The sequence below is a fragment of the Equus caballus genome, chromosome 12, assembly GCF_041296265.1.
Source record: "Equus caballus isolate H_3958 breed thoroughbred chromosome 12, TB-T2T, whole genome shotgun sequence".
Lineage (NCBI taxonomy): Eukaryota > Metazoa > Chordata > Mammalia > Perissodactyla > Equidae > Equus > Equus caballus.
The window spans coordinates 936,578-962,850 of NC_091695.1; the positions used below are offsets into that span (position 1 = coordinate 936,578).

At 42.5% G+C, this 26,273-nt stretch overlaps 1 protein-coding gene across 35 annotated transcripts in view; it reads left to right on the plus strand.

The window, feature by feature from the left end:
- Positions 1-3,735: 3,735 nt before the first annotated feature.
- CAPRIN1 (cell cycle associated protein 1) overlaps positions 3,736-26,273 on the plus strand; it is a 36,809-nt gene continuing 14,271 nt past the window's right edge. The window contains exons 1-11 of one of the 35 annotated variants that reach the window (XM_070229240.1): positions 4,584-4,656; positions 5,652-5,696; positions 6,535-6,634; positions 6,986-7,076; positions 17,062-17,124; positions 17,238-17,324; positions 20,114-20,352; positions 20,439-20,521; positions 23,784-23,921; positions 25,120-25,172; positions 25,250-25,333. In XM_070229240.1, coding sequence (XP_070085341.1) covers positions 7,074-7,076; positions 17,062-17,124; positions 17,238-17,324; positions 20,114-20,352; positions 20,439-20,521; positions 23,784-23,921; positions 25,120-25,172; positions 25,250-25,333 — 750 coding nt within the window. In that variant the 5' untranslated portion in view covers positions 4,584-4,656; positions 5,652-5,696; positions 6,535-6,634; positions 6,986-7,073. The other 34 variants (XM_070229231.1, XM_070229229.1, XM_070229239.1 and 31 more) reach the window with 34 other exon arrangements.

Consider the following 26,273-nt stretch of genomic DNA (forward strand, 5'->3'; position numbering starts at 1 on the left):
CGCCTGTGGAGACTTCAGAGTGCTGTGGTCTCATGAATTAAACAAGTGAACGTCAGAAGTCTTGGGAGATTGCTGTTATTAAAACATATTAATATTGGCTATACCTTAAAACCAAGGTTTTTGGAGAAAGCATTTTTCATTTATAGATGTACTCTGCTCTCCCACTTGTTTTCTGGGAAAAACCTTTAATTTTCCTATTTATTCAGTGATACAATGACCCCAAGCCACTGCATGGTTTTGGATTAGAAAAAAAGGTAAAAAAAAAAAAGGACAGGAAAGTATTAAAAATTCACATAAATATAGCTTCAGTCCCCTTTTGTCAGGTAGGAAATAGACAAATTTTGATTGCTGGGACCATGGCATTCGACTGGGCAGGAAGTCAGACTAAAGACACTGTTTTGCCTGAAATTCATTGGTTTTCCTGGAGCAAGTGCTGACCTGAACGATTGCAAGAAAGTCACAACACCAAGGAAACGGGATGGGATGACATATTGTAGGAAGTGAGCGCACCACAGCTATGTATGCTTTAATGCATGTTCCCCAAACGTTTCTGGTTCACTTAGCTTCCTACTAGGCATCTGATAGGACAGCATCTCTTGGTTGCCTGGCATCATGTGACTCTGTCTGGCCAATGAGGTGTGGGTGCACGTGACGCAAACCCACCTGTCTGGAGTATTTAACTGACTACTACTTGAGCTACTCCCAGGTTCTTTTTTCTTACAGCAAGGTAATCATCAACGCTTGAGCTTGCTTTCTCCATCAGCCTGAATCTAGCGAATGACTACTCTGAGCAGGGCCCTCCTGCTGAGCCATGATGGATGTTTTAAGCCAGGGATTGGCAAACTACTTCTGTAAAGTATGAGATAGTATTTTAGGTTTTGCACACCATGCTGTCTCTGTCACGACTACTCAACTCTGCTCTGCTGTGGCAGGAAAGTCGTCATAGAAAATATGTACATGAATGGATGTGGCTGTGTCCCACAAAACTTTATTTACAAAAACAGTGGGAGGGCCACGTGGCCCTAGGACTGTAGTCTGCAGATCCCTGTTTGAAGTCACAGAGCTTTCAGGACTGTTACTGCAGCATAACCCAGCCTATCTGGATACACCGACGGCTGCGAGATGGACCCCAACTGAGAATCTGCTGTCTGTGTTGTCATCTATCCTGCTCCCTCTCAACAATCTTTCTTTTTTCCTTGAAGAAAAGCCTAATTTAGCTGAACACGAGTCTTCATGCTTTGGTAACTACTACTGTGCAATGAGCCAAGGAAACGCAGAAGTGGCCTCTCCTCCTCACGCCTTATCACAAGCCCTCTTCAGCTCAAACCTGAATCATCAGGGGCCTCCCGGTCATTGGTTCTCACGCTTTAGCTCCCATCAGTCTCACCCCGAGGACATGTTAAAACAGAGTGCGGGACTCCACCCCGAGGCTTCTGATGCTGTAGGTCTGGGGAAAATTTGTCTGGTAGAGTATTTCATGTGTGATCTTAAAGACATTGGTCAAATTCTAAGGAATAAAGCAGTGATTTTTTTCCCCTCAAACTTCAGCGTGTATACAAATTAGCCGAGGATCTTGTTAAAATGCAGTGGGCCGAGCGTGGCGCCTGAGATTCCGACAGCGACAGGGGGCAGGCTGAGTGCTCTAAGAGCTGCAAGCAGCTAAAGGAGCATGCCCTCCTCTCTGCCTCTCGGCTCAGCGGGTGTTCAGTGCAGTGCTCAGCATAGCTCTGGGGCTTCCGTCTAGAACCACCTTGGGTCAGCTTTGACCTCTCCCACACCTAACACACAACTGATAAGCAAATCCTTTTGGTTCTACCACCACAGTGTATGAAGCACTCAACCACTTGTCACTCCCTTCACGGTAACACCCCGACCTTGGCCACCACCATCCCTGGGCTGGAACATTTCAACAGCCTGCTAACTGGGCTCGCAGCTTCTGCTCTTGCCCCACCCTTCCCCTCACCTCTAATACACACTTACTGTAAATTCTTATAGAGCAGCAAGAGGATTTCTCTAAGACGCAGATTGACCATACTCCTCCTCTGCTTTAAACTATGCGTGCTGTGACTCCCCATTTCACTCAGCGGAAGCCAAAGTTCTTCCAGTGGCCTCGGAGGCCTTACAAGACTGGCCCCCTTTCATGTCTGGACCTCACCCTACCCTTCGCTCTCGCCACTGTGGCCTCCTTGCTGGTCCTTGAACCCGCCAAGCACACTCCCATCTCAGATCCTTGCGCTCGGTGCTCCTTCCACCTGGAAAATTCTTCCTCCCAGATAGCTGCTTGGCCTTCCTTCCTCACTTCCTTCAGGCTTGGCTCAGGTCAGGCTTTTCCTGACCATCCTGTTTTCTTCTCCACCACTTCACTATCTGACGTGTATTCTCTTATCTTTGCCCCATTTAGAATGTGAGCTCCACGAAGACAGAGGTTTTTGATTTGTTCACAATCCCTGGCCCTAGAGAGTTCCTAACACATAGTAAGAGCCTCAAGAAATACTTGAACGACTAGATAAGGGACTTGGCAGCTGATGGGGACACGAGGCGGCGGCCGGAGGCGCGGGACACACTGTTGCCAATCAGTAGCACTCACTTTATTCCCCAGGAACAGTGGGTTTGGTATCACCTTCTTCTAAATCCCCTTTCTATGGAGTTCAAATTATACATCAGTCATTTACTGCTTTCACACAACATTCCGCTGCATTTTCCAATGATTATACATTTCTGTCCAGCGCTTGGTTTATTTTCTGTTCACTGTCCACACCCACCCTACCCCTAGGTTAATGACAAGGCGGGAAGAATTCTCTCGGAGCAAAAAATATTCTGTTTTGTATTTCATTCAACATTCACTTAAAACCTTTAGGTAAATCTAAAACAAAAGGAAAAGAAAGCCCAATTCGTAACGCTCAGGCCTCTTGGATAAATGTCACCTCAAGGTAGCTGAAGGCTGTTTTCACACGAGTCCGGAGCTTTAGGACTCCTAACAGGCCAGCCCTCTGGCCCCGGCCCCGCGCGCGCCCCAGGGACCCCCGGCCGCCGGCCCTTCCCCGGGGCGCCCCGCCCCGCCCCGCCGGCCGCTTGACACCTATTGTCCCCGCTGGGACGTCGAGCGACTTCGCCTGAAGGACCCTCGCTTTTGATTTGCCTCAAAACTCCAGACGCCGCGCCCGCAGCCACCCCAGGGCCGCCCGACTTGCGCCGAGCCGCCGCCCCCGGGGCAGGGCAGGGCCGGGCCGGGCGAGGAGGCCGCCCTCCCCGCAGGCGTTCGCGCCGGGCAGCCCGCGCGGCCGCGAAGGCCCCCGCCCCGCCCCTGCGCCCGCGGCCGGCCGCGCGGCCCCGCCCGCCGCCCTCGCCGCGGCTCTCGGGGCAGCCGCACAGGGCGGAGCGCGCCGCCACGCCGGCGCCCTCGGCCTCCCCTCGGGACCGCCAGCGGCCTCCGCGCGCGCACGGTGATCGCCGCCGGCCGAGGCGCTCAAGGGTCGGAGGGCCGCCGTCGCGAGTCCGTCCCTGCGGGCGGCGCGCGGCCTCGCGCCCCCCCCTCCCCGCCCCGCCCTCTCCAGGCCCCCGCCCCGCCCCGCCCCGCCCCGCCCCGCCCCCGAAGGCGACCGCGCGGCCTCCAGGGGCCGTTACGCTGGCCGTTGGCGGCCGGACGGCGAGGCCCCGCCCCGCGAGCCTGGGCGCCGGGGGCGGGCGGGCGGGCGCGGAGCCGGGCGGGGGCGCGCGTCCGTCCCTTCCTGCCCCGCGGCGCGCGCCGCCGCCCCCGCCCCGCCCCCGCCGCGCGCGCAGCCGCCCTCCCGCCGCGCGTTTTGTCCCGCGTCTCGCCCCGTCCGCCGCCTGACCGGCCGTCTCGTCCTTCCTCCCGCTCTCCCTCGGCTCGCTCGCGTCTCAAGATGCCCTCGGCCACCAGCCACGGCGGGAGCGGCAGCAGGTCGTCCGGGCCGCCCCCCGCGGCGGGCTCCTCCGGCGGCGAGGCGGGGGCCGGGGCCGGGGCCGGGGCCGCGGCGCCGGCCGCCCAGCACCCCGCGAGCGGCACGGGCGCCGTGCAGACGGAGGCCATGAAGCAGATCCTCGGCGTGATCGACAAGAAGCTCCGGAATCTGGAGAAGAAGAAGGTGCGGGGGGTGCCCGGGCCCGGCTCTCCCGCCCCTCCCGCCCCGCGCGGCCCGGAAAGCGGGCCCGCGGACGTGCCGTCAGCTGACCGGCCCCGGCCGGCCCTGGGCCTCGGCCTCGGCGCGCCGTGCCGCCGCCTGCCCGAGCCGCGCGCGGCCCCCTCCCCTGCCGGGGCGCCCGGGCGGCAGAGGCCCGCAGCCTGGCCCTGCGCGGGGGCCGCTCCGTGCCCGGCTCCCTCCTCGCCCCGGGGCACCAGTGTCGCCTTCGGGACCCCGCAGCCCCTCTGAGGGGCCTCGGCCGCCCCCCGTCCCCGCCCGCGGGGCGCCCCTGCGGGTCCCTCTTTGTTCGATTGTCTGGGTGTCCCCGAGCCGCAGGCCCGGCCCGGCCCCGAGCAGAGTGTCCGCGGCGGCCGTCCGGCCCTGGGGGGCCCTCGAGGGGGCCGGGGGCGCCGGGCGCGGCGGGGCGGTGGGGGCGGGGGCGGCCGGGCGCGGGCGCGGGCACGTGGGGCGGCGAACATGGCGGCGGCGGGCAGGGCGCGCGCGGAGCCGCATTGTGAGCACAAAGCGAAAGCGGGGGCGGCGGCCGGCAGCCCCCCCGGAGCCGCCGCGCCGCAGCCCTTCCGCTCCGACGTCGGCCGGCCGCGGTCGCCCGGGAGGCCTGGCGGCGGGCCGGCCTTTTGTTGGGCGCTCTGGGCGCCGGCTCCGCTCGCGGGGACACGTGTGTGCGCGCGTGTGTGTATGTGCGCGTGTGCGTGTGTGTGTGCGGACACGCACGGGGCGGGGGGCTCGGCGGCGAGCGCAGCCTGAGCCGAGGGTGCGGGGGGGAAAGGGAGACGCATCAGCAGCACAAAATTGGGGCGATTGCATGTGTGATTAGTATGCACGCTTTTGCCTTATACCTTAAAAAGGAAAATAAGTTTTCTACGGTAACTTTTGCTTGTCTGTCTCTAGTAAAATATATTTACTATAGTATCTTAATTTTGGGGAAGTCCTGTAGAATGTTTACAGTATTTAGCCAGCCACCGAATAGTACTACTGAAGAGGTTGAAATAGTAACTGTTTGGCTAAAATTTGGGCTGTGGGGGATAACTCGAAGAAAACTGATGACATTTACGCCGTAATTATCTTAATTGCTTGTTTAATGGTTTATTTTACATTTTAGGAGAGTTTTAAAACATTTTTCTGTCTTCTGTATTGGGAATTTTACTTGAGTTTCTTGGACTTTTTTTGAAGTTGAGAGATGCACTAATCTTGGATTTCTACTTTTTGCCCATCTTTTATTTTGAAAAGCAAGTCTGGTTTATTATAAATGATTGAAATAGATTTATCAACATCAACAAAGCAACAAAAGTATTTTAATTGTAAAGTAGCTACATTCAAATACGTAATAGAATAAACACGCCCTAAGGCCAGTCTCTTTTGGTTCTGAGTCGCCCATCTGATTTAGTTTTTCCCACTCTGAAATTGAGACTTAGATATCTTTAAAACATTTAAATGCAATAAACAATCCTGTCAATCTGGGTGATGCTTGAATGATTTAATTTTCAGAATTCCTAGGAAATCTCTGTTTTCTTCTAGGATAGGAATCAGAAGGTAAATATTAATGATATAGTATTTTACATATAGGCATCTTAATAGGGATATTTATATTTTAATGACAAGAGTAATTTTTCAAGGGCATTAATATGAAGTCAGACATTGATTAGCAGTCAGCTTAGTTGTGAGGTGATTGTTAGATTCTAGTGTTCGAGTGTATTTGAAAAAAGTAGAAATGTAGTTTACAAGCCCCTTTAGGGCCTGAACCGTGGTGGGTCTCTCCTGTGTATAGGGTTGTGTTACTATATGTTGCCTCCCTGCCCCCCCATCGTAGAGGAGAAAGTCATGTAATTATTACGAAGATGGTAGACTAGACTAGTAAGTACTGAAAAATTCCCTTGTAATAATGGAGATTTAACAAACTACACAAAGTAGCAAATGTATTTTCATATTTTTTTTCTGTCTTAGTGTTTTGGGTGCTAGGTAGTAGAAAGGTCAAATTACAGTTAAGTGAGCCTTTTTGATAACTCACACTGAGCTACCTACTTTTAAATAGTTACATTGGCAGTACTGACGTTGTGTCTTAGTTACTGTTAAAACTGTAAGTTTTACTTTTTGAGAAACTTGAGAGGCATTTGAATTTTTCTCTAAGCACATCTGGCTTCTAGTTTAAATGGAAATTTTTTTCTGTCTAGATGACTTACTGTATAAACATTTAATTTTGAGTCGTTTTTCAGTAGGGAGTGAGCATTTCTAATACACCTGAAATAGGATTTACTTTACAAATCAGTTTTGAACCTTTTTAGAAATCCTTATGGAGTAAAGTGAGCTATTTGTAACTGGATTTCTTTTTGCTTCAGTCCACTTAGCAACTGATATTTGAGCTGTATTTCAGACCTGTTCATGGGAGTCTTCAGACAAAATGCCTTTTTCCATGGATTCCGAAATCAAGTATCCTGACAGAAATTACTACTAGATATGTATTATCAGTTACAGTATGTATCAGTTACATTGAGACACAGAATTGAAATAATTTTACTGCGCTTCATTTAAGAAACAAAGTTATTTGTTAATTTTCTAATAAGCCAAGCACTTAGAGGACAGCTAAGCATCTGTAAAGTGAGAATGCATGCTTCACATTGATGAAATATGATCGTATTATGTAATGCAATTAAATGGCCTGGTATTTTTTGAAATTTGGGCTTATAAAGATTACATGAGCACTTAGCAAAGAGGATAAACACAGGTATAGTAAGAATCAAGTGTAAAGCTCCATTAACAAATCTTTAACTGATTAAACTTATGAGTAATGACGAATTGAGTGATTGCCTGGTTTTCTTCTTCAGTTCATTGGTACAGAACTGGGCCCTAGGCTATGCAAGATGATATTTTGAAACGAAGTCTTAATTTTAACTGAAGAGGGAGCTTATTTATATGGTAAGATATAATCGGTTTTGATGTAGAAGAAAGGGTGTTTTAATAGATGACATTTAAAATTGTTAGATTCTTTGTAAATACACTAGGGTTAGACACTAGTGACTGCGGTAGGTGAAAGATTAACCAGTGTTCTCTTTCAAAACAGCCTGACAGCTTTTTAACCAATATGTGACCAGAAATGATGACCAAAGTCTACTATTTTTCATACTGCTCCCTAAAGTTTTTTCTTTATATCATTACTGTTAGCATTATTCTGAAAAAGGATAATGTTTCTTTCCAGAGCATTGCAGTGTGCTTCCAGTTAGAATTTTCATTGCAGAATTTCTTTTAAGTATTTTGAAATAAAAACATTGTTTATAAGTAAAATGTTTCTTAGGGCTAACATCTGAAGTTTTTCTTGACCGTTAAGATCTCTGATGTGCTGCCTTCTCTATTGGTTACATGAACTATCCCTCTGCAATGCAGAGTGCAAGATTACTTTGTTTTGTGTTCACCTCGTCACAGGGAAAAAAGCATTTATAATGCTTTAATTTTTTTCCCTCTGCCTGCCTTAGTGTGGGGTGTAGGGGGGGGAGAGATGTAGCAAAGTATTTAAAATTTGAATTTAAAAAGAAAAAGATGTGAATATCCTCGTGATAACACAGGTACCTTTTTCTGGGATCAGAATAGAATCCTAAGTATTATAATGAGAATGGATTGTTTGAACCTTGCCTCATTATTCTACTCTAGGATAATTCTCATGTGGCACATATTTCTATCAGAATACATTTTGTATGACTTAGAGATTAAGGAAACCATTTGTTATAATTTTATGTAATTAATTTCCTACCTTACATGTAGAACAGATGAAGATAAAGATGTTTTGTTAAAAAAATTAGTAAATGCTTGGAAAAGGTTATATTTACTACAATAAAATCTAAGATTTTTTGAGATCTTAAATCCATCTTAGAATTAGTCCAATTCGTTTTATAGAAGAGAAAATTGAGATGCTTACGTAAAATGACCTGGGTTGGAATGGGTGTGAATGCCAAGGTCTCTTGTAATGTTTAATGGGGGTGATTAGAATTTGTAATGCTCTGCAACGTTAGTGTAATTTTTCCTGTTGAAGCTTATCTTGTAGAACCAAATAATACCTTTTACGTCAAGTCCTTTAATTGCTTTTTCTTTTTTTTTTTGAGGAAGATTAGCCCTGAGCTAACATCTGCCACCAATCCTCTTTTTGCTGAGGAAGACTGGCCCTGAGCTAACGTCTGTGCCCATCTTCCTCTACTTTATATGTGGGACGCCTACCACAGCGTGGCTTCATGAGTGGTGCTTAGGTCCCCGCCAGGGATCTGAAACTGGTGAACCCCGGGCCGCTGAAGCAGAGCATGTGAACCCAACTGCTGCACCACAAGGCTGGCCCTCAAATCCTTTAATCCTTTATTACAGTTTCTCTATTTTAAAAAAGCTGAAAGCAGAAGAAAAAAGCTTTTGTTTCTTTATTGTTAGATCTTTATTAATGTCTCCTTGTTAAATTGTGTTTGTAGGCTGTCCAGGTAGTGGGGTCCTGAGATTAGCAGTACTACAGGTAAAGTCCCATTGTATCAGGTTTCATTGGGACATCCATATTGTTGTAATGAATTGAACTTTCAAACTCTGAAGATTCTCTTTATGTTAGGGTGAGCTCCATATGCACACATGCCAGTCTCTACTCAAGCTTGGTCTGTTATTGACTAGAAAATTTGGGAAAAGCTTTACCAGTCAGAGAAATAGGAGCCTTTCCATGTGTCAGCCTTTCCATGTTAATTCTTGTATTAAGCTTCTGGATATTTTTTAGTACTTGCTCCCTTTTTCTTGGGGACATGAATGGTGTGTGTGCAGTAGAGAAGAATGCGAGGAGTAGCAGAAGAGAAATTCCTCCTGAGCTGGAGTTGTAAATTGCTTGACTCCTGCTCTTGTGTCGCTCCCGGCTGTCCCGGTGCTTTTGCTGCACAGACTGTGAGTGTGAAGCACTGGAAGGAGACTTGGTTGGGCATGTGCAGAGTTCCTGTGTCCCGGGAAAGGGGAGCGTGGGCTGCTTGGCCGTGTGGGTCGGAGCAGTCTGCTTCCTCTAACTTCCTGTCCCACCTGTTGTCTGTTCACTTCCTTGGCATGTTTATATTGCCTCGTGTTCTTACCTTACTGTGTTTTTTAAATAGGTAGTAAGCTTCTTGGGTGCAGAGACTGTTAATAACGTTATTCTGTGCCGTTTGAATGGTGTATGCTAAATAAGTATTTGCTGTTTCAACTAAATCGTTCATAGAGATAGTAGCTTCATCACCCAAACTCTGTTAAAATAGATAAATCTGTGAGGGGAAAAATGGTTTTTGAGCAGAGCTGTTTACTTGCAGTGTTTTTTATTGAAGTGGAATTTTTCCTGAAGGATTTTATTTTTTTTTAAGTGAGCAGAGTTGACGAGTAGGCAAGTAGAACTTTACTTTAAAATCTAGATAGTGTAAGCAAGATTTGTGAATAGTCTTAGGAAGGAGGACGTAGAAAATTCTTGGTATTTGAACCGTTGTAAATTGTTAGAAATTTCATTGTATTTCCTTGATACTGTTATCCGAACATTGAAGTAACTGAAATATACTTGAATCATTGGAGAAAAGCCTTTTGGTCTCCGTTTTAAGTGAATTACAATTCACATCTTTTTACATTGAACTCCCAATGGAGTGTATAAATCATTCACTTGTTCCGACTCATTCTAATGAGGAGTTTGGTTAAAGCAACTGACGGTTTAAAAGACACTCATTAAGATTATCAGTGACCATTTGTTTTTCAAACGCACAAGCTTTAGTCTTTTTTAAGAATATAATTCGGGGGTCCTGCCATGACCTAGTGGTGAAGTTTGGCACACTGGCTTTCCCGGCCTGGGTTTGTTCCCGGGTGTGAACCTATACAGCTTGTTGGTGGCCATGCTGTGGCGGTGACCCACATACAACATAGAGGAAGACTGGTACAGATGTTAGCTCCAAGCAAATCTTCCGTAGACAAAGAGAGGAATCTGGGCAGCAGATGTTAGCTCAGGGCCAGTCTTCTTCAGCACACACACACAAAGAATATAACTCAAAATAGATGATGCTGGAACTCTTTAACATGATGTTTTTTCATTTTCCTACTGCTGTCAGCTGCTTCAGTCATTTGGACTTACCTGCATAATTACAGCCATGGACAAGGAATAAGGTTTTTTTTTTTTTTACAGGATTATCTCCTATCTTTTGCTTTTGAGTAGGACAAAAGTCTTGTCAAATTAAACTCCTGGTTACTTGTGTCTGCTTGAAAAATTATCTTATAATGGGATCTTAGATAACATCTTTAGCTTCCTTTTACTATTGTTAGTGTTCAGAAATCCTGCATTCTTGACAGGTATTTATTCAGCTGCTTTAATCATTCTTCTAGGGCCTGGTGTACTGCTCATTTTTCAATGAAAGTATTTCATTTTTTGTCACCTCTTAAGTTCTTGATGTTAGAGTTATGCTCACTTCCACTCCCACTATTTAGTACTTATTTTGTTTTCTGGAATAACTCGGATTTCTGCTATGTGAGAAGGCTTCCAGCATTTGAAGATAGCTTTTAGACATCATTTATGGATGGTACTATATGTTCTCTCTACCCTCCTTTTAAAAATTAGGAAACCTTTGTTTCTTATTATCTTTCTTATCTTCTCTGAGTTTTACTAGCAACTAATTCTCAGTTCAGTTGGTAGAGGGTGCATGGAGACAGTCAGCTGCCTACCACTATGTGGGCAAAGTCAGAACTGGTGTTTCTATGCAATGAACAGAGAATGTAGGGATTGCGGACTTGAAAGGATATCTAGAAAGGCCACTGAAGATTACAGAAACTTGAGAGGAAAAGAAATCTTTATCTTTTGTTTTTGTTTGTCTTTCTGAAGGATTTTTCAGTACGGTAAAAGTGATTTATTTGGCCTGAAGACATAAAATAAAGTATAGCTAGGAGCTGTTAGTACTTTTGATATTTTAGGCTTCATTTTTAAGTATTCTGTCCCAGTTTGGAGATCATTTTCTTAATTGTGACCAGGAGTTACATAGTTCCCGGATAGCCAAATTAGTTTTTTCAGTTGTTGTCTCCTCCTAATCTTTTTTCTTTGACTACTTAGAATTGTCTAGTTGAGTAATTTTTGGTTTTTTGAAGTCTCTCGTCTCTTTTGCTATATCTTTTTAATGGTATAATTTAAAAAATATTTTCTTCGGTTTGTTTATAGAATTTGGATAGAACAGTAAGGAAGGACAGCTCAGGACAGCTATTTTGGATCTTCATCTTCTGGCACCCTTCTGCACTGTCCTGACTTTTTAGAAAGCATTTTAATAGAGGAACTTTGGTGGTGGTGCAGACACCTTTAGGAAGCAGGGAAGATCTGGGTGTGCTGTGATTGAGCAATGTCGTAATACTCTGCAGAAAGGAAAGAGGAACACACAGCAGCGGGGCAGAAATGAAATGCAGCAACGGCTGGAATCCAGTGTGGCCTTGTAAAGTGGGGAGGTATTGAGGCACAAATGATTTTTCTGGGATTTATGACCTTTGGCAAGTTATCTGATTGCCCTGTCTTTCAGTTTCCAGTTAGGTGAAATATGATTCATAATAGTGCCTCCCTGATAGGATTAGGTAAGATACTTTAAATTTGAATGTCTGTCACAGAGTGCTTACTGTCAACTCTTCTAAGCAACAGAAAAACAGGAGATGAGTGGGACTGGGCAGCACTGGTTGGAGTCAGTATTTCTCAGTACCAAGTGACTGTAGTCTGGATGCTTACTGGGGGTAGTCGCAGCTCTATCCCATGATGTCCCTTCAGAGACTCTGGGTCTGAGAAATGGCCTGGTTTTCATCTTGCTCATGTGGTGCTATAAATGAATTTTTAGTATACTCGGGACACTCAGTAGTTGAAAAAGGAAACCTAAATAGAATTTCAAGATAGGTATTTCAAGATAGAATCTAAGAGGGCAGGTTTTTTTTAATTGATATTGTGGTAGGCTTTTGATGAAGATATCTTTTTATGCTAGGAAAACAGCTCCATTCTCCAGAAAAAAATAGTCACGTGGATGATATGAGTAGTTGGCCAATTTGTCTTTACTGCTGCTGTGTGTTGGGCAGCCTTGTTGTAGCCTAGGGAAGAAAAAAGCTGTGTTTGGAGCCCTTTTTGCTCCTATCTTTGCCTCTCTGTCTTTCTTGGAGTTAATATTGGATCAGTCAGTGTGATAAACAAGTCCTTATTTATATATTGATTAATTCATGCTGCACATTTTAACCCCACATGGGTAATTTTTCCTATTTGGACTTAATTTAAGCAATTTGAATAGGATGTGACAATAGGAATGAAGGCAGTTAAGCTAGTGTCATTTGTCTCTGAGTTGTCTGTTCTTTCAAAGGTTAGGCAAATTGTAGTACTGCTGGGATTCAGCGCAAATCCACATCTTTTTCCTTATCTCCGAAAGCTTCCCTCCTTTTGAAAAGTAGAAAGTTAGACCTATTGATTGTCCTGAGAGGCTTTCTATTTGTAGTGCAAATTTTGGTGTCTGCTCCTGAGTTTATCTGTGAAGTCCCGGCTTTCGGAGCTTTGGCTAGCAGTGCAGGGTTTCCTAGAAGTGCTGCTTGTGGACGGAAGGCGCTGGCCCTTCACTGTTGAGGCCGTAAATGGACCTTATGCACACGATTACTGGGTGAATAGATTCATAGACTGGTCCAGAGAACTGCCATCCAGCAAGGGTTCTAAGTTGTTAAAAGCTGAAATTGTAAGCAACCTATTTCCAGATTGAGGCTGCCATATCATGGTTTCTGGGGTCACAATTTGTATCGTGTTTGATTCAGAATAATTTATTTTTACATTCTACTGGACTCACTGTTGCAAGGGAATTACAGTGTTTTTGATCTAGGTGAGTGTTTCTCAAACTTTAAGCAAGCATCCAAATCACTCAGGACTCAATTAAAACACAGACTGCTTGGTCCCATCCCCAGAGTCTCTGATTCAGTAGTTCTGGGGTGGTGCCTGAGAATTCACATTTCTAGCAAGTTCCTAGGTGATGCTGATATTGCTGGTTTGGGGACCACACTTTGAGAAGCACTGACTTAGACCAACATAGGGTCTCTTCTATGTAGAGATCTGATTCTATATATTATATATATCATATACATGTATATAGTAGTCCCTTCAGTTTAGATTCCACGATGATGGTCCTGTTCGCCCAAGCAGCCTGGAGATCCTGTATTATACTGATATAGAAAAAGCTAATGCCCTTCATTGTAGAACAGTTTTTTTTAATTGTCATTCTGCAGTCATTTATTAGTAAGTTTTGATATTTCCTCAAATGAGGGCTGTTAGGAACTTTGAGCAGACCCAGGATCTTGCTTGTCTGAAGCCTGGGCAAGGATAGGGGGTAGGATATTTATGACAGTAGTGTAGAAAGGGTTAACAGCTTTAGAGGAACAAGTGTAAACTTAGGACGAAACTTGTGTTGTCTTATGGTTAGAACAACGTTTCAGAAAAGACCTGTGGGGGGGGCCACGTGGCCGAGTGGTTAAGTTCACATGCTCTGCTTCGGCGGCCCAGGGTTTTTGCTAGTTTGGATCCTGGGCGTGGACCTAGCACCACTCATCAAGTCGTGGCTGATCTGGCGTCCCACATGCCACAGCTAGAAGAATCCACAACTAAAACACACAACTGTGTACCGGGGATGCTTCAGGGTCTAAAAGAAGGAAAAATTAAAAAAAAAAAAAAAAAAAAAAGACCTGTAGTTTCCATTCTGCCAATCCTCCTCTTTTTGCTCAGGAAGGCTGGCCCTGAGCTAACATCCGTGCCCATCTTCCTCTGCTTTATATGTGGGATGCCTACCACAGCATGGCTTCATGAGTGGTGCCATGTCCGCTCCTGGGATCCCAACTGGCAAACCCCTGGCAGCTGAAGCGGAACATGCGAACTTAACCACTGCACCACCAGGCTGGCCCCTGATTAACTATATTTTTTGATTGGATCCATATAGATGTGTTAATTCAGCTAACTGGAACTTTGGTCTGCTTTTTGAAAATCCCCTGTTTAAAGATCTTTGAGATTTTTCAGTTACATCGTGACTTTCTTACACATTTCTTCCCTCAGAGTAAGCTGTCGTTTCTTGGGTTAGTAGCACTCCTCCCTTTAAAAGTCATAGCTCTTAAGTTATTATGGATTGAAAAACTAGAAACATGTTACAGTAATATAAAATCAAAGTTAATGAGATGTGTGTTTTAATAAAATGCGTAAATCTTTATTTTGGCTGCACAGAGGTCTTTCTGCACACGTTTTGGTGACAGTATTCCCTGAAGATGTGTACTATGAAGCTGAGCTTCACAAAGTAGCTGCTTTCTCTTCATTTTCCTTTTAACCTTGTTCCAGTTAACTGCTGTGTGACAGATTGCTCCGAAACTTGGATGATTTTTTTATGCAGGTGGATTCTGCCTGTCAGGGGTTCAGCCAGGGCACACAGTGGCGTTGGCATCTTAGCTTCGTGATGCCTGGGGCCTCAGCGAGGAAGACTAAGGCTTGTTCACTCACGAGTCTGATGCCTGGGCTAGGATGACTGTAACACTGGAATTACTGACCAGCATTCTTATATAAGATGTCTCTCCATGGATTGGCTTCCTTGTAGCATGGCAACCTCAGGGTTATTGGACTTCTTAGATGATGTCTCAGGGCTCCCAGTAGAAGTGCTTTTAGTGCCCAGCAGGCACAGCAGAGATGCACTGCTGTCTTGACTTAGCCTTGGAAGTCAAACAGGATCCCTTCTACTGTGCTTCATTGGTTAAAGCCCACTCGATACAGTGGCAGGGGAATTGGACTGGTTCTTTGTGGGGGGTGCGAGAGTCACATGTAGAGCGGCATGTAGGACTGTGGATGATGGACCACCTTTGGAAAGTGTCATCTGCTGTGCATGTTGGGTTGGATGAATACTGATTTTGTTACCGTGTAGAAAATTGGAGCTTTTTTACTGTAAGATAGCTTGTCCTACCATAGGGTGGTATAGATTCATACTCTAGGATTACTATAGGTGAAAGTCCTGACAATATGCTGAAATATGTCAATCTTAACGTCTTTTATATAGCATGAAATTTTAATTTTTTATTATATCAACTATATATGTTCATTTCAGAATATCTAAGTGTACAAAATAAAAGGAACAAAGTTCCACTTATAATTCTGCCACTCAGGTACCATTCTTAACATTTAAAAAAATCTTCATTTTTTTTTTTATATATACATATATATATATATAGGCATTTTTTAGGAATTTAATTTGACATCCATTTTGATTATCATATCTTTTAAGTTTTCAAGACATTAAATGATAAAGTTAAGCTAGGTATATAAGACTCCATCCTATAAGGGATATGTAGTATGCTCAGTGTGTATTATTTTCTAGCTTTAGCAATAATGTCCTTGAAAAATGTACAATACCATAAAAAGGGAAGGTAATAAATGCCCGCTATAAGCTAATAGCAGTTTTTCTTTTGCCTGGTAGCTAGTTCAGACTTTTGACTGTACTAGCACTAAATTTTAGGCCCTCCTTGTGTTTATATATCTTTTACTATCTGTAAATGTAGGAGGAATTCTGACTCTAATACTATTATTGTATCCTAAGTTGTAATTAAAAGCAAATCTTTAGTTTTTTTGTTTCTTAAAAGAAAAGTAGCCTACCCTTTTAAAAAAGTGAACGAACTGTCTGTCCTTCCTCAGAGTGTTCTGAGGCAGTTAAGCACATCTTCTGCACCGGGGGTTCGTCCTGCCAGATGAGTGTAAAAACTTACTTTTCAACCAGTGGGCTGAATTTTATACCTGTTTAGCTGGAGGCTTAATTGATCGTGTGAAGTAGTTCACTAAGAAGAAAATTGGATACTTTGTCAGCCTTTAATGTTTTAATGATTATCTTGGTTTATTTACCTCCAGTAGAACTAATGAATTGTGATAGGCTTTTAAATTTAGGATAGAATAGTTACGCAAGTTGACTAATGTTTCTGGTACACAGAAAATGGATCATCTGACCTAAACCAACTTATTAACATTGCTTTTAAACTTGTTTCTGTGTCTCTGAACGCGTTTTATTAGAACCTTACTTTGTCTTTTGTTTCTTGGCTAATTTTTTTTATTACTAAGGGTGAGAAACTTATGTATGTTCATAATTATTGTGATTATTTAAAATTTCCCCGTTAATTTAGATTTCTACTTATTCCTTCTCCTCTGACCCTGAAAACAATAACTGAATTCTTGACCATGTTGCATTACCTGAATATCTTTTTTGGGAATTCTTATCTAATAGTAGTAGCTGAGGAAACTTCCAACGTTTTCATCTTGGCAAAAAAAAAAAATCACCTTAAACCAGAGGTTAATTTTCTACCCCTACTCTCACACATTTAATTCCATCTGTGAGAAGAATCACCATAGGTAGTGTGATAGCTTGAAGTATTGAATATCAGCTTGTTCAGGAGAAAGGGATGAGGCACGTCAAAGACAGTACGCACATGGGTTTATTCAGGAAAAATACACTCTTTTTATATCACTGATTCACATGCATTCTTTGGTAGGGGGAAGGGAGGGAGTGACAAATTTTAACATGTTATAAAATGTTTGATATGCTCACTTGGGTATAAGCAGGATCCTAACCAAATTGTGGCCCTCACCCACATGGGTAGGAACCGTATGCCTGGGCCATCTGATGGATAGCTTTTTGGAGAAACCTAAAGAATAAGTAATGTTGTGTCACTGGCTTATAAATATTTGGTATCATTCGAGTATTTAAATTCATTTTTTAGCTCACTATTAATTTTAACTAAGTTGTTTTATGTACTAACTTAAACTGGAGTATATCTAAAAAGTCTATTTAAGGCAAGATGTGAGAGAAACTTAGAGGACTTGTGGGTTTTGTTATTTAGCATGGTTAAGCTGGTATGCACTTTCAAAATGGAATATAATTCTTTCTTTTAGGGCAAGCTCGATGATTACCAAGAGCGAATGAACAAAGGAGAAAGGCTTAATCAGGATCAGCTGGTAACGATACTACATTTTTATTACAGATTTTATGCTGCTGTTTTTAATAATAAAATTAATTTTGTGCTTCCTTGTGTCTCCAGTAAAGTTGGGTTCTGTCTTTCTTATTTTAGGATGCTGTGTCTAAGTACCAGGAAGTCACAAATAACTTGGAGTTTGCGAAAGAATTGCAGAGGAGTTTCATGGCGTTGAGTCAGGATGTAAGTAAAAGACAGTGTACATGTTTGTGAAATTTCAAAAATAAGGCATGCAGAAAATCTTGGTTTTTTGGGTTTTAGTCCTTGCGTAGCCATTGATAAGTTCTCTGCAGGGTGAGAGGGTTGGATCCAGTTGTATTTAAGATGCTTTCCAATTCTGTAGAGTTTAATGTAATAGCTGAAAGATACCTTTTAAAAGGACTGAGTTTTGGATATGACAAACATGTATAGTAGTTACCCTAAAGATCTCATTGGTTTAAAAAATTAGCTGTGCAAATAGACATAAATGTGGTATGCATTTATTTTCTATGTGTTCCTTTATGTCTAATGATGTTCCTAAAATTCCATTGACTATCAAAAAATAAAGAGACTTGTTCATATATTGCTAACTAACCTCTCTGTTAAGGGTCTTAAGGGATGTGGCAAACTGAACCTTGCTCTTGTGTCAACCCTTGATCCAACAGAGTGGTGCGTTTTTCCCAAATATCTTTTGCTGTGACAATCCATTGGGAACAGGACAAAAAGTTAAATACAAGCAAAGTCAAATAATTTTTTGAAAGTTGAGACCAGAAAGTTAATATCTTTCTGAATTACTGTTAGCTTATTTGGAAAAAGGCTAACAACATTGAGATACTAAGTTGCCTCTGATTTGGTCAAATGAGTAAACAAAACTATGAGAGGCAATGCGGTATAGAGATTAAAAGTTCTGATTCTGGAACCAGACTGCCTGGTTTGAATCCTGATTCCACTGCTTTTACTTAATAGTTGTATGACTTTGAGCTGTGTAACTTCTTTATTCTAGTATCAGCCAGGGGTTTCCAAAGAAACTGAACTAGAAGGGTAGAGAGAAGAAGGGGAGGGTGGGGAGAGGGAGCCTCTCACACTGCTTCTAGTTTTCTAATCTGGGAAATGGAGATAATAGTGCCTACCTCATCGTAGGGTTGTGCTTATTACAGTATTGGATGTATAATTAATGTATTTCATGCACTTAATATTATTATTGCTTATTAAATTTAGTGAAAGGTGGAAAATATCGATGATATCCCTCAAAGTGGAGTAAAGGAAATTTACACCCAACTGGAGATTTGTTTCACTTAGCTGAGGTCAGAACCTCTGGATTGATGAACTCTGCCCACTTTTTTTCTAATTAAAAAAAAAAATGTGGGTCATAGAAGTAGTATTGACATACAATTTAACATAGAATCTGTTTCTATAGAATCTATCACTGTGTAAATGAAAATACTTGTATCCTCCTTTGCTTCTGTTTTAACACTAGTATTTTCAGGAACTTTTTACCACTCATTTAACCTCACTGGCGGTCTTTTTATTTAACTCTGATCCTTTGTTGTATTTCCGCAATTATTAAATATCTTTTTTGTTTTGCATCCAAAAGCTTCTTTAACATAACTCTTCATATTCTTCCCTAATGGAACTGCTCATTTCATCCAAAATGGCTTTCTTATTTTATTTCTTTTGCTTTCTTGACTTTTCACATTCCTGCCTCTCTTCTTATAATGTTCTCTGCCTCTGGCTGCCTATAAAGACCTTTCTACCCTAAAATAGCACCCCCCTGCCCCATAAAATTGAAAGCACTCATATATCTCAGGAGCAGATGCAACTTTCTCCTTGAAAGCTTCCTTGACTGCCCTAGCTTAGATCTCTTTCTGTTCATGTGTACCACACTTGCCACTTGCTGCTAAGATACCGTTTACTCTGCTGCCCTCTCTGCCCTTCTCGATTTGTCTTAGTATTTCAGCCTTCATCATTCCTTCCAGGTCTCCCTCCCTGTCTCCCCTTTATTATACGTTTCATACATCCTTATTTTGGTTTTCTCCATCTCAATTTATCTTAGTGAGGCTCGAGAGAAGGGAGAAGGTAGGAAGGAAAACACTGTCATGGATCTTGGAAAGACTGACCTTTCTTTAAAAGACTGACTTTTCTTTGATGCCGAGCTAATGCTAGATGATGAGAAAAGAGAAAGAGTTGAGTGTGGCTGATGTCCTTCCTTCAGCCCTCCTGGAGAAGAAAAGGGAAGTGGGAGGGAAAGAATAGTGGGAAAGATAGCTTCATAATTAGCTTTTCTCTGTCTTTTACTGCCACTGTCTTTCTCTGCCAGCATCCTCAAATATAAAAGAAGTCGGTTTTAGTCGCTATTTTCAGTTGTTGCAAGCTTTTATAGCACCAGCAGTGGGTTGTTGGGGTGAGGGCAGTGGTGGGTTTTGGCATCTCCTTGTGAGTCAGTAGTAGGTACTTAAAGTTAGAACTTAGGCCATTTTTCTGTGGAGGACATAGATATAGGTAAGTTTTTTTTTATTGTTGCTTTGGTTGGGTTATATTTTAGATTGAATCAGGGCCTTAATTAAATACAATTTGTATGCTTTTTATTATGGGAAATTTCAAAACTAAAGGAAAGACTATGAAGAACCCTCTTCTATGCACACTCGGCTTCTGCAGTTGTCTCACGGGTGACTGTCCTTCCTGCGTCACCCACACCTCCTCCCTTGCTCCCTGTCTGCTTGACTATTTTGAAGCAAGTCACAAATATGTCATTTCATCGGTAACATTTCTGTAGTATGATACCTTTTAGAGAAAGATGTATTCTGAATTTCTAATAACTGCTTTGAAACAGATGATGTGTTAAGCTGTTTGTAAGTGGGGAATAATCCTTTTGTGTAGTGGGGTCACATCCAACTCATTGAGTGAAATATGTCTTATTTACATTGGACCTGAAATTGAACTGAAGGAGTTTTGTAAAACTCATTTTCGTGTCTTATATTTATATTCTTTTGCAGATTCAGAAAACAATAAAGAAGACGGCACGTCGGGAGCAGCTTATGAGAGAAGAAGCTGAACAGAAACGTTTAAAAACTGTACTTGAGCTGCAGTATGTTTTGGACAAATTGGGAGATGAAGAAGTGCGAACTGACCTGAAACAAGGTTTGAATGGAGTGCCAATACTCTCTGAAGAAGAGTTGTCGCTGTTGGATGAGTTCTACAAGTTAGCAGACCCTGTACGGGACATGAGCTTGAGGTAAGTGGTGTCTGATAGTAGAAACTTCTAAGTGTTGCTTTGAGAACTGAACGGTGATTAATCAGCTGTTTGATTATCATTACAAGGTTGAATGAGCAGTATGAGCATGCCTCCATTCACCTGTGGGACTTGCTGGAAGGGAAGGAAAAATCTGTCTGTGGAACAACCTGTGAGTATCATTGACAGCTTCTGGTTTTGTAACTGAGAGTCTTTAAAAATTATTTGCCTGTTTAAAAGGGATGTTAACTGGGGCCGGTCCCATAGCCTAGTGGTTGAGTTCTGCGCACTCTGCTTCCGTGCCCTGGGTTTGTGGGTTCGGACCCCAGGCAGGGACCTGCACCACTCGTGAGCCATGCTGTGGTGGTGATCCACGTATAAAGTAGAGGAGGAGTGATACAGATGTTAGCTCAGGGCTAAGCTTTCTCAGTTAAAAAAAAGTAACGTTGATTGAAGAAATTTTAGAACTGTATAAATGACATCCACTGTTTACCTTTTGGTTTATTTCCTTTTGTGTCTTTTTCCCCCTTATTTATTTATTTATTTATTTATTTATTTTGAGGAAGATTAGCCCTGAGCTAACATCCGCCACCAATCCTCCTCTTTTTTTCTGAGGAAGACTGGCCCTGAGCTGACATCCGTGCCCATCTTCCTCTACTTTGTATGTGGGACGCCTACCACAGCGTGGCTTGATAGGCGGTGCCATGTCCACACCAGGATCAGAACCAGCAAACCCCGGGCCGCCAAAGTGGAGTGTGTGAACTTAAGTGCTGCACCACCGGGCCGGGCCCGTGTCTTGTCTTTTTTTTGCATTGTGTGTGTGTGAGTGTATGTGTAAGTCAAAACACTGGCAACAAACGACCAAAAATCTGTAAAGGCAGGAGTCCTAACTTAACATGGCTGTTTATAACTTAGTCTGCTTGAGGTAGACAGCTTAATACCAAATTGAATTTCCAGAGTTTCTGTACTAGATAGGGACTGGTTTTTCCTTATGGCTGAACTTTAGTGAGAAACATTTACTGCACCTTATCCATTTTACTCACGGCTGTTGCCTTAGTCTTTCTTTAGTTTTTTCTCAGACTTCTGTTAATTTGGGGTCATTGATTTTTGTGTGTGTATATTTTTAAAATCTGATAGCTACTCCAGTTTTCTGTACATGAGCTCCTTAACTTCAAATATACAACTGTATGTTGATTTAAAAGAAAAAAAAAAGGACATGGAAGTTTGACCACCTCAGTAAATTAGGAATTTTGGGTCTTAACCCCTTAATAAATTAGGGAATAGTTTCTTGTTTGCTGCTTATAAAGTTGATTTATTGAAGTAGATTTTTGAACATATTACGGTAAAAATATCTGTATTTATATGTTGTTTTTACCTATTTGGTTGAAAAGAAATTAAATTGGGTTATAAGCTGTAATTGGCAAAACTGTATGATGCAATTTGGAGTGTCTTTGCTTTAAGGGAAATGGGTAAATCAAATATGAGGAACCAGTCCTTTGGTATCTTTTCATGTAAGAACTCATTTTCTTGGTTTAACTTGTAGTATTGCCTGTACTTCCTTGTAAAAAACAAAATCCTTTTGACTTGATTTTAGTTCTGCTACAAATACGTACTGAATTCACCACTAGACATTTGGAAAGTAGTTGGTGTATGTATGAACTTGTTAGCTTAAAACAGTAGTTTTAGGTCGAGCCTGATGAGATTTCCTGAGCGTTGTGGGAGAGTAACAAGGTTGGCCCTCTGCGCTCCTGCTTGTTTGGGGGTGGTTTCTCCCTAGTCTTGTTCCCGCACCTTAGCAGTCTACTGTAGCTGATGGAGAGGGGCTGGTGCACTCACACTGGCGCTCCTACTTGCGTGCAGTTCTCAGGCGTAAGTTTTTGAGAGCAAGTAGTTCCGAGTCATGAGCCTTTGAAGCATGGGAAGGAAAACTCATGACCTGTTCGGCATTCAAAAGGTGGTGGTTAATAGAATGGTTTTTACGATACTTGGATATAATGTGATCCCTGAAGTTTTACTTTTCTGTGCAGTGACAGGGAATGGCCTTACTCTGCATCTACTTTACAAGGCCGGGAAATGGAGATTAATTCCTGACACACACCTTTGCCCTCATCCTACCCCCCCTTATGTCCTAGTGCACCAAATTTTGACAGTTTAATTTGTCTTTTAAGTGTTGTTTGATTTTTGTCTACTTCCCTTTATTTTCCACTCTTCTGCCTTTGTCTTGTCTCCTGCAGTCTCTTAACGGAATCTACCTCCATCTCTCTAAAATCTTGTAATGGCTTCATTTTAATTATGTTTTATATACATTCGTCCTTAATTTCAGAACCTTGCATAGTCTGGTGCTTAGCAGTCTCTCCAGCCTCATCTTTCCTTATGCTTTTTCTTATTCTCTATGCTCAGCCACAGTGCGTACTTTCATTTTCTTGTGTTTGGCACCAGGAAAGCCTCTTGTGGTCTCTTCCTGACTAGGTCCAATTCATTGCACCTCTGTGTAGTGCTTTTCACAGATGTAATTCTACTGTTTTTGTGAGTTTTTGATTACTCTTATGGACTGTACGCTTAGGGAAGGAAGATAGTCTTTTACATACCTTTTTGCAGCCCTAGTGTCTAGTAACATTGCCTAACATATAGTTAGGTGATAAATAAATACTTAGTGAATGAATTAATAGTTGTCAGGTTTTTTTCTGTCTTTCTTTTTGGTGAGGACGATTGGCCCTTAGCCATCTTCTGTTTCCAATCTTCCTCTTTTTTTTTTTCCCTTCCCAAAGCCCCAGCACATAGTTGCATATCCTAGTTGTAAGTCATTCTAGTTCTACAGTGTGGGACGCCACCATAGCACAGTGAGCTATGTGTAGGTCCATGCCCAGCGTCTGAACCGGCAAACCCTGGGCCACTGAAGCAGTGTGCGAACTTAACCACTGCACCATGGGGCCAGCCCCAAATTTTTTTGAACTGTCTTAAAATACATAAAGTTTTTTTTTTTTTTTAAGGTTGGCTCTGAGCTAACCTTTGTAGCTCATCTTTTTTTCCCTTCTTCTTCTCCCCATAGCCCGCCAGTACATAGTTGTATCTTCTAGTTGTAGGTCCTTCTGGTTGTGCTGTGTGGGATGCCACCTCAGCACAGCCTGATAAGCGGCACCAGGTCTGTGCCCGGAATCCCAACTGGCGAAACCCTGGGCCACCGAAGCGGAGTGCACAGACTTGACCACTCGGCCACGGGGCAGCCCATGCATAAAGTTTAGTACCTATAGGTGGTTCTTGTTCTGTGTCGTTCTGTAATAAATTTCTGTTCTTGGTGGAATTGAATGCTTTATATGTGTTTTAGTAACAGTTGGTGAGGTTTTTCCTTAGCAGAGTATTTTATAGAATGTTGAGTCTTACTCCACTTGGGCATCCTCAGATGGTCTAACAGCATAATTCATACCTGTTCTTAGATAAAGCTCTGAGGGAAATTGTTGAGCGTGTTTTCCAGTCCAACTACTTTGACAGCACCCACAACCACCAGAATGGGCTCTGTGAGGAGGAAGAGGCTACCTCAGCTCCAACAGCTGAAGACCAGGGAGCTGAAGCTGGTGAGTACTCCAGTGGAGAGGAGCTTTTAGTGTAGCTCCTGGTTTTCCTTTCGTTTGCCACAGGTTCAAGCTGTACGTTTAATTAGTTATATGTGTACGCTGAGATTTTTAAAGAACCTTTAAGCATGACAAAGTATGAAGACAAAGCACATGAAGAGTAATTCCCGAGGGTTAAACATCAGTCATTTATATTAGCCTTACTGGTCTTGATCACTGGAACAAACTGCTGTTTCTCTTGCTGCAGTTTTGTTGAACTGGAGTGTGGATGAGGGGCACATGTTGTAAGGCTTTTCAAATAGATTTTTGGCTAACATGCCCAGATTTATTGCTATTTACCCTACTAGTATATGAGGTGAATAGTATGAGGTTTTTTATTATGATGGGGAGGTTCTAACTCCATAATCTTGAACCATAAATTCCTCAATGGCAAGGGATCTTTACTAATTAACTTTAACACCTAGCAAAACACTAGTATGTAGGTAAGCACGCACTTTGAGTACTTTTATGATCAGTTGATGAATAAAATTCCGAGTACAATTGGAAGCATTGTTAGAGCATAAATTTAGAAACAGGTAAAAAGCATGGATTCTAGAATCAGATTACCTGGATTAAAATCTTGGCTCAACACTTACTAGCTATGTAACTTTAGGTGAGTTACTGCACTTCTCTGTACCTCAGCTCCTCCATTTAGAAAGTGGTGTGTGAAGTGTACACAGTGCCCGGCAGGCACATGGTAATGAGCACTTTACATAGGTGTTAGCTCCTAGGCTGAAACTAGAGGGGAAGATTGCACAGGTGGAATTCATGGTTGCAGATCAACATAATGCAGTCTTTTTTTCCCCTCTTACCACTTGTACTGAGTAGGTTAAAATGGAGAGTAAGATTTTAATATGTATGCTGCTTTATAATATTGCTTCTGAAAATAGACGTTTTAATTTAATAGCTCTTTATTGGCATGATGGCAGATCCAGAATAACTCCTATTGAAACTAAAATAGTTTATTCTGGAATTAATGGTAAAAAAGACAGTTTCTCAATATATTATTGTAAGAATGATAAAATATAGAAACTTATTGTTAATTATAACTTTGTAAATAAATTCAGACTATATAATGGTGAACTGTTCACTTACTTGGAGTTTAAATGAATCGTTAAAAATAATTTCTTATGCTCTTTTGTATCATTTTTTAACCTCTTAGAACCTGAGCCAGCAGAAGAATACACTGAACAAAGTGAAGTTGAATCAACAGAGGTATGATTTTTATTTAATGCTAGCTTTCCCTTTCTGCCTTTCAAACAGCCGTCTCAGACGTTCGCTTTGTCTTGCAGTATGTAAATAGACAGTTTATGGCAGAAGCGCAGTTCAGTGGTGAGAAGGAGCAGGTGGATGAGTGGACAGTCGAGACGGTCGAGGTAAGAGCACTGTCAGCAGGGTTGACGGCTTTCGTCTTTGATTGTAATTTTTCTCTCTCCTGAGAACAAATTAAGATTGTTAGTCTTTTGCATTGTGAGTACATTTATTGTAATAATAAATTGGTTACACAAGACTGTTAGGTTTAAAAGGTGATTTGTTTATCCCTGTGGATGTTTAATAGACTGACTTCTTGGCTGATCCAGTTACAAAAAGTTATACAAATATCTGTGTGTAACAACTTAGGGCTGTTGTTCAAGACATGATTTGTCTGTTATGATCAGGATGCTCTATAAACATCTGGGCTCCCACGTGGATAGCCTTCAGAAAGGCCCGCCTTACCTTACGGGGGATGTGTTTGAGTGTCCTCTTAGACTCTTCCTTCACCCTAGTGCTGCTGGGTTACCAGGCTGTGTGATCTCAGTATTGCTAATAAAGGAGATAAGGTTGTGCCTTGCCCAGGCTTAAAAGTCAGATAAGAATATATGTATGTATATGATGTAATAGAAATTAGTGAGATTTCCCAGCAGAGCAGGGAATTATTACAAACAATAATCAGGAGAAATTACTAGAGCTACGAAAAAGACAGGTAGGGTGAGCTTTGGCTCTTGTAGCAGTTGAGATGAGGTGACAGAGCTTGGTCTTTGCCTGTGGTCCTGACAGAGAGACCGGAATGGTGAGAACTTAAGGCTTGATGATCATGAAATAGCCAACATTTCTTGACTGCTGACTATGTATCAGGTACTGAGATAGATAGATGTTTGATATAGATAGATGGATTTACTTGATATAGAAGGCTTAGCAGTTAAAGCAAAACACATTATTTTAGGAAGTAAACAGGTAGTTTTTCTGAAAGTTTATAAAGTAAGTTTTAAATGCTATATAGTGATCCTGTGGAATTGAGAACACTGAGGAAGTGGTAGCATTGTCAGAATGTTACAT